This window comes from Telopea speciosissima, chromosome 10 (assembly GCF_018873765.1).
Source record: "Telopea speciosissima isolate NSW1024214 ecotype Mountain lineage chromosome 10, Tspe_v1, whole genome shotgun sequence".
In the NCBI taxonomy this organism is placed as follows: Eukaryota; Viridiplantae; Streptophyta; class Magnoliopsida; order Proteales; family Proteaceae; genus Telopea; species Telopea speciosissima.
The window spans coordinates 49,262,249-49,270,086 of NC_057925.1; the positions used below are offsets into that span (position 1 = coordinate 49,262,249).

General features: G+C 40.4%; 1 protein-coding gene across 1 annotated transcript; it reads right to left on the reverse strand.

Annotated features, from left to right (window-relative positions):
- Positions 1-1,899: 1,899 nt before the first annotated feature.
- LOC122642849 (oligopeptide transporter 1-like) lies at positions 1,900-7,172 on the reverse strand. The gene is made up of 7 exons (XM_043836448.1): positions 7,070-7,172; positions 6,529-6,974; positions 5,352-5,449; positions 3,773-4,345; positions 3,419-3,674; positions 2,628-2,810; positions 1,900-2,543 (listed from the first exon to the last, which is right to left on the reverse strand). Exons 1-7 carry the CDS (start codon positions 7,128-7,130, stop codon positions 1,926-1,928), a joined length of 2,235 nt encoding a protein of 744 aa, XP_043692383.1. The 5' UTR covers positions 7,131-7,172; the 3' UTR covers positions 1,900-1,925.
- Positions 7,173-7,838: the final 666 nt, after the last annotated feature.

Below are 7,838 nucleotides of genomic sequence, written 5' to 3' on the forward strand. Positions count from 1 at the left end.
TCATGTTATTTATATTATATTGCAAACAACTGTTTGGTCGGTTGGTTGGTGGTTTGCTAGTTGGATTGATATCGATCGATATTGGTATTGGATCCTATAGCATCATATCACAATTTCGCCATATCCATGTGTTAGCTGGACAAGGATTGCCAATCACCCCGATATAGTAGGTGACCTGGCGTATCGTATATTGAGTATATCTCTTCTTAATAAAGAGCTATCGTTGTATAGCAACTCCTTGTAATCTTCCTCTATTTAAGAATAATAAACCTCACCCCAAGAACATGTTGAATTGGGGTTCTCTTTCTCTCCGTGGAGTAGGCTTCTAAGGAAGAACGAACCACGTTGTGTGTGAGTCTGAACATGGTATCAGAGCGGATTTAGATCTGGGGAAATTCGTTTGGTGCTATTAGTGATCTGTTTCAGGCAGTAGCAAGGTTATCTTTCGATTGTCGTTGTCATAAGGTTCTCTTTCGCTTGATGTTCCAGTTCTCACGACTTGAGTTTTTTGTTCTTCGCAACAGCAACGATGGGTCTTGCTCATCGCAACAACAGCTAAGTCTTCTTTCCTTTTTTCATTCATGGTTAACTCTAGTACATCTATGGATGCAAATAAATCGGTTTCACATGATGTGAATAACTGTCTTACATCTGTTTCGCTGAATGGTAGAAATTATTTGCCCTAGTCTAGGGTTGTTTCTGTTGCTCTTGGAGGTCGATCCAAGTTTGGATATGTTAATGATCCAATTAAGGCTCCTGAGCCCACTGATGCAAAATTTGCTGATTGGCAAGCTAACGACAATCTGATTATGTCATGGCTTTTTAATTCAATGGAACCACAAATTTATGACATATTTGCATATTCTGAGACTGCCAAAGCCCTTTGGGATTCATTAAAAGATATGTACGAACAGGTTGACAACTCTTCCCGAATTTTTGAATTGCAACAAGAAATGGTTCATACTGAGCAATCACCTAATCAATCCTTTACTGAACATCTCAGTAACTTGAAAAAGAAATGGGACAAGTTGTGTCAATATCGTCCACCTACTCAAACTGTGGATGATTATGCTTAGCATGAAGAACATGATCGTATTTTTCAATTGTTGGTTAGTATTCGGGCTCAGTATGAAGATCTCAAGCACCAAATCCTTATGGGTTCTCCACTCCCTACCTTTGCTAATGCTTGGGCAACTATGCAGAGAGAAGAAACTCGAAAATGAGTGAAGAACTCTGATTCCAAAACATGGGAGAACCAAATGAAAATTATGCTCATACTGTAAATGTCAATACCAGCGTGAACCATCAAACTGATAATAGTAATCGATCTTCTTCCTCTAGGGCCAAGGGGAAAGGTCGTAGTTCTGGCTCTCGACCAACTTATCATTGCAAGCATTGTAATCATGATGATCACACTAAGGACCGGTGCTGGAGTTTGTATCCCCACTTGTGCCAAAGTAAGGATAAGGATTCTTTTCACCATGGATGAAAAGAATCTGGGTCCCATATTGGAAAACTATCACATTGGAGGAAAAGAATGTATTGAGGAAATTGTTTTTTGTACAGACAAGTCTCTCTCCCCCCCCCCCCCCCTCTGTGTTCCCTTCCTTATTTGTAAAGATGCAAGGGAAACATAGTTACATTAGGATGTAAATTTATTCTTACTTATTGATCCTTTCTATTCCCCCCCCCCCAAAAAAAAATCCTTTATGATAAATAATATAATAATTATGTAAGAGTTACATTGTTGTATACAAGTACAATTATATAGGAGTAGGACCTAATAAATTCCCAGTCTATTAACTTCATTTCAACTATCCTAAAGAACATTCTGCCTGAAACTAACTAAATATATGATATTTCTTAAATAACTCACAAATTAAAAAAAAAAAAGAAAAAAAAAAAGAGAAGTAATAATCTCATGACTAGGCTGGGCAGCCATCAACCATAATCTTTGGATCTCTAGGGCAAGTTGCTAAAAGGCAATGATCCCCTTCATCTGCACCCCACCAATCAGGACCAGATATACCATTCATTTGGAGAGTGAAATAGGCAAGGAGAACCAAGAAAGCAACCCCTGCATCTAAGGCTGCTGAGAGAACATAATTATGCCTAGCCCACCATCCTCTGTACCTTCTATACACATAAACATTGAAGAAGATACCAACTACTCCCCAAGTCCAATAGTTAACAGCCTTTGCCTCTGGCATGGAAGAAGCATTTAAGAAGATGAGAGGCATGTGAATGAGTTTTATCCATTTGTGTTGTGGAAACTTGTGACTTAACAGCCAAACTGGCAATGGTGAAATCAAACCAACAAGGAAAAACCAATTCAATTTTGTATAGACACCAAGCTTCCCAAACATTCTAAGTGGACCAACCACACCCCATATGATAGAAGCACTGTAGAAGACATTGTCACCTGGACATGTCCATGGACTTCCTTTGGGCAATTCACTAATATCACAAATGTTCTCCACACTATTAAGAAGCCACCAAGCGGTCCCAAATGTGGTAAGGTTGTTGATCAATGTCCCTACCATCTACCTCAACCAAATCACTGTATCAGCTCTTTAAAAAAACCTTAAAACTTGTAAAAGCTTCTAATAGGGAAAATAAGCAATTACCTGAACTAAGAACATAGACCTTGGAGGGATCTTCATGTAGTGTCCTAGCTTTAAATCTGAAAGGAAAAAGACTGCTTGATCCATACTTATGTAACCATATGTCTTGAAAGCTACATTGGCTATGGGTCTCCCCGGGTAAAGATAACCGAAAATTAGCTCTGTGATCACATTTAGTCCAGGTTGCTGTACACAAACAATTAACATAACAAACTAGTTAGTAATATGATATATCCTCTCCATGTTTGTGAGTTGTGAAGAATTAATAACGTAGTAGGACAACAATTTGCAAAAGTAAAACTAAAGAGAATCAAACATACATAGAACACAAAGATTTACGTGGTTCAGCCAATATGGAAAAACCAGAGCTTCCACTATTTTGATGACAAAAAAAAAAAAAAAAACAAAAAACTACAAAACCTTAATCATACACCTCCTTATGAGATAACACCCTATATATAGCGTCTTTGCCACGTTATAATATAGAAAAACCCTAATCCCTGAAAGTACAAAATTACCCTCTAGTATAAATGACTCCCCCCCCCCCCACAAAAAAAAAATAAAAATAAATAAATAAATAAAGGCTCAGAGGGCTCCTCCCTCTACATCCTTGGGCAGGGGCTGCCTGTCCCCTTGCAACCTCCAAGGCCCACGAATGGGACCACTCTTGGGGAAAAATCAACAGTACTTTCTGGATTAAGCTGAGATCAGGCTTCACCAATAATAGTGTGTATGTGTTTTTGTGTGTGTGTGTGTGTGTGAGAGAGAGAGAGAGAGAGAGAGAGAGATTTTACTTGGTTTGTAGTTGCTTTTACTACACCAATGGGCAATGTAAAAACTAGACCCAAAGTGATGGCTAATAGGACTCCCCAGTAAGGAAGTTGTAGTTTTCCACCAAAACCTTCACAAGTAAAAATAGCAAATGGAAGCACTACCACAAAGATTGTGTAAAACCACCATTGTGGAACTGAGACATAATTCTTCATTAACCTGTTATGAACATCTCCATACTTATCTTGTATGCTTGACCTCATTTGTCTCCAAATTGATCTGTGAAGTGATACAACCAAGATCATATTAGTTTCAATCTATAATTTGTCTGAGAGGTACCATAGAACAGAGTAATAATCTCTTGGTTACTTACTTACCTTCCATTAAAAAGGGCCACATGAGAGACAGTAGCAGCTAATGCTGCAAAGCTTGTACCATAAGTAAATGCAAAAATGATACTGAGATAGACCTTACTGTAACTATCATAAGCTTGTTGATCAAAAGTTAAAGTCTCCTGGTTCAAGATCCGTGTGACATCGTAGTGGTTTCCAGATTCATCAAATGTGTGGCTTGAGAAGATGGGAAATCGCTTGGCTTCAAAGGCATTAGTCCAATAAACGATTGGGACTGCAACATAAAGTGCAAGGAAGGCACCCACAAGGGAACAAATTATGGAGTAGGCAGGGAAGGCCAATGGACTATCTAAAAAGGATGAGACCACATTCCAGTCAAGCCCAAATGATAGAAGGCCCAGACCTTGTACACCTCCACCGATTTGGTGGGCTGTGATTGAGTTGGGCCATATCCAACAAATGAAAGAGAGTGCAGTTATTGATGGGAATAAATAGGTTGGGATAACAGAGTAAGCAAAGCAGGAACCAAGGGCTATGAGGAAGAATTGAAGTCTTGTCAATCTACCCTTTGGCCTACGTTCCTTCTCATGTAAAGCCCTGCAAGATCAAAGCCCAAGAAGGTTATCTCTCTCACACACACACAACTACAGTTACAAGAGGAGAGGGGGCAAATTTAGCTCGTCTCCGAGGAGGCGTGCACCCAGGGTGCTGCCAGGGGGCATCCAGCGGTTGAGCGGTGCCGCACACATCAACATCTCGGCTCATGCCTAGGGATGTGTGCGGCACAGCCTAACGGCTGGCAGTGCCCTGGGTGTTCCCTGCTCCCTGGAAATGATCCTGATCCGGGGAGGGGGTGATGTCTTACGGCATAAGGTGAAGACAGGAGATTCAATCAGGAACACACACACACACATCCCTGCAAGATCCAAGCCCAAGGTGGAACACTTCCCCTTTGGGTTCATAAATACCTTCCTATGTTTTAGTATTTTCTAAAATACCCTTTAAGATCCCATTTCCTTGGCTACCTTGTAGCAGTAAAATTTCATCCCAAGAAGGTTCACTAATTACAATTACTCTCTCTCTCTCTCTCTCTCAAATAATGAACTATATAATGTGTTAGTGAGTGAATGTAAGCGTATCAATCGGTCGGTTCAGTCCAGTTTCAGTCTTGAATCATTTCTTTTTTTTTTTGTTGGTAAACGATTGAATCGTTTTTAGTAGTTTACTGGGCCAAACAGAAATTAAACCATTTTCAGTTTTGGTCAGTTTCATCTTCTTATGGGTGTTTTGTTGTTGGTTTATATCATGCTACTATTGGCCAGGTTCGGTGAAGAAAAGGGAAAATCCAATGGATTCGATCTAGTCTCGATTTTTTATCGGATCTGTTCAGTTTTCAGTTTCAGTCGTGCATTATGTTGGTTTGGATTGGTTTCGATTTCTACCAATTTCAAAAATTCCAACCTGAAACCAAATCGATAGGGGTTTGATACAATTCAGTTCGGGGAGAATCAATCGCTTTTGATCGATCCAACCGGTTCAGGCTAAACTTTAGCACCCTAAGTGTATGTATGCATGCGAGTGTGTGTTTGAGAGAGAGAGAGACCTGAATAGGGACACTTGAACGAGGGAGACTGGCCACCACATGTAGGGTGAATCGACTAAGTACTTCCTGAAGAGACCAGCCCAACCATATCCAAGCATCTGTTTGTCACCGGAAAGGAAAAGGAGGAACACATTTAGTAAAATTGTTGAACAATATGTACCCATACTTACAAATCAAGTGAAATATTATTTAGGGTAAAAGCTGGGCACATTAGCACTGTGCTTGTCTGCCTCTCTCCTCACCCCTATGGAAGAGTCCCCTGCCCCTCACATCTCAGCCCCATAGGAGAGGGGGCTTTTCCATGGGATGAGGAGAGAAGCAGAAACACTGCTGGGCACAGAACTAGCATGCCCAACTTTTACTCTGGTGTAGGTTGGGCACGTCGCTAGCGACTAGCGTGCCCTCCCATTGGTTGAGCTGCTAGTTCCAGGAAAACTCGCGGTGTGTCCAATCTCCGTCCATTTATTTGTAAAAAAATCATGGTTTTTCTCCTCTTGAGTCCTATGACATGGAAAACTATTCGCCAAACATATATTAGATCAAATTATATATATATTTTATGGGAAAAAGATCTCTACTTGGTGGTGTTTCCTACGCCCTCTCACTTGGCATCGTGAGATGACGCCTCTACTCAGGCCCTCTGGATAGATACTTAGGCGTGCTCACTCATTGACCCAGACACTTGTGTAGAGATCATGCAACCAAGTAGAGATCTCTTGCCCATATTTTATATGTGGCAGAAGGAACTCTATTTGGGAGCGTGTGCCTATACACAAACATAGGGGAGAGCGGAATGACCTCTCTTGGCCCCATGAAAGGTGTAAAATTCTGCCCCTGTTCATGTTTCTGCGTGTGCTCCCATTGATTCTTGTGCTGGTGCAGGGACCATGCTACTAGACAAATCTTAATTACATATATGGAATATTTAAATGACCCCAATATATAAAAATTAAAGGATCGAGTTTTTCTCCATCCACAGTGATCCCATTCACCACGGGGCATGAGAAGACAAAACAGGCATCGGGATGGTAGAGAACATACTAAAATCCTATTAGCTAGGCGTTTGTGAACCTTAGGATGGTGGGTGAAGCGTCCTCTAGACTCTAGTGGAAAACTTTCTCCAAAAACTAAATAAAAAACGAGGGGAGCAAGACGGCAAGAATAGAGATATATATACCTGGGTGGATAGAGCAAGCAAGACGGCAAGAATGGGTTGGATGTCCTTCTTGTAGAAAACTTTGAGAATGGTGACAATGTGGAGTGCATAAACGCCACCACTTCCAACGTTAGCAAAGATGGTAATGAGAACGTGCTCTTTCATGTTGAATGGTCCTGGGTTCAATGAGAATGACCACCCAGTCATCGGCACCGTTATTATTTTCTCCGGCAACGTCGCAGCCATTAACTTTCCCACCGGAAGAATAATTAATTGGACTGAAATGGATCTGATATTCAACGGGTTCTGTCGGTACCGGAAAAACTGGTTTATGAAGGAAAGCAGAACGCATGAAGAGATCCCCAATACCCATGTTCGGAATGTTAGACATGGCAACGTTTGATCGTCGGTAATCGGAACTGTGAGCCTCACTTGCTCTATTGGACTATCATTAACCTCTCCACCTGCAACATCTCATGTGCTTAGTTCCAATCTTCCATCACCATTCACCAATCATAAACGAAATAAGAGAGAGAGAGAGAGAGAGAGAGATAGATACCGATGGATTGGGTTTGGGCTGGTGAGTTACATGGAGAGGAACCATTGTTGATAGAACTTGTCATCTTTCACCTTGTGCTTAGAACTGAGGTGAAGACCCTCTTTCTAACTCAACTTACAACTTATAAAGGAAGAGCTGAAAGCCCAAGTACTGATAATAGAAATACTGTTTCCAAAAAATAAAAAAAGATAATAGAAATAGAAATACTCCCGCCTCGTTGTGTCTTGGCAGCACGGTCTTGCCGCGTAACTCGGCAGTAGAGGATCCAAATTGCCTTAGATTGCATGTTGTACTTTTCTTTTGGCCCCTCTTTTATGTTCGTATTATTTTTAGCTCTATGAATGTATTTTCTTATCGATCAACAAAACAAAGAAAAGGGTTTTGCTATTTTCTAACCAAGCACTAGTTATATGGAGCTATCATCGATTAATTAGGTTGATGATTTTGTCTTTTGAAGAAATCATTTAATGTAAAAATAAGGATATTTTGAATAACCGAGATTTCAGATTTACATCATCTTCATGTCAATATCACAATGATATTTTGTCTTTTCTATGCCACATAGGTGTTGAATGCTCAATCTAACAATACGTGTTTATACCAAGATTAACCTTTAAAAAAAGGAGAGAAAAACAAACAGAGCAATGCTGGCGTGGCCACAAAACTAGGATTAAAAATGTCATGCTTGTGTAAATTACACAGAAAACTTATAGAAATCACAAAGAACAATCACACAGTTGCACACAAAGATTTACGTGGTTCGACAAGACTG

Coding starts and splice junctions, on each gene's coding strand:
- LOC122642849 (XM_043836448.1), bottom strand. CDS start 7,130: ATGACAAGTTCTATCAACAATGGTTCCTCTCCATGTAACTCACCAGCC. Junction 6,975..7,069: donor ACCAGCCCAAACCCAATCCA/TCGGTATCTATC, acceptor CATGAGATGTTG/CAGGTGGAGAGGTTAATGAT. Junction 4,346..5,351: donor GTTCAAGTGTCCCTATTCAG/GTCTCTCTCTCT, acceptor TTGATCTTGCAG/GGCTTTACATGAGAAGGAAC.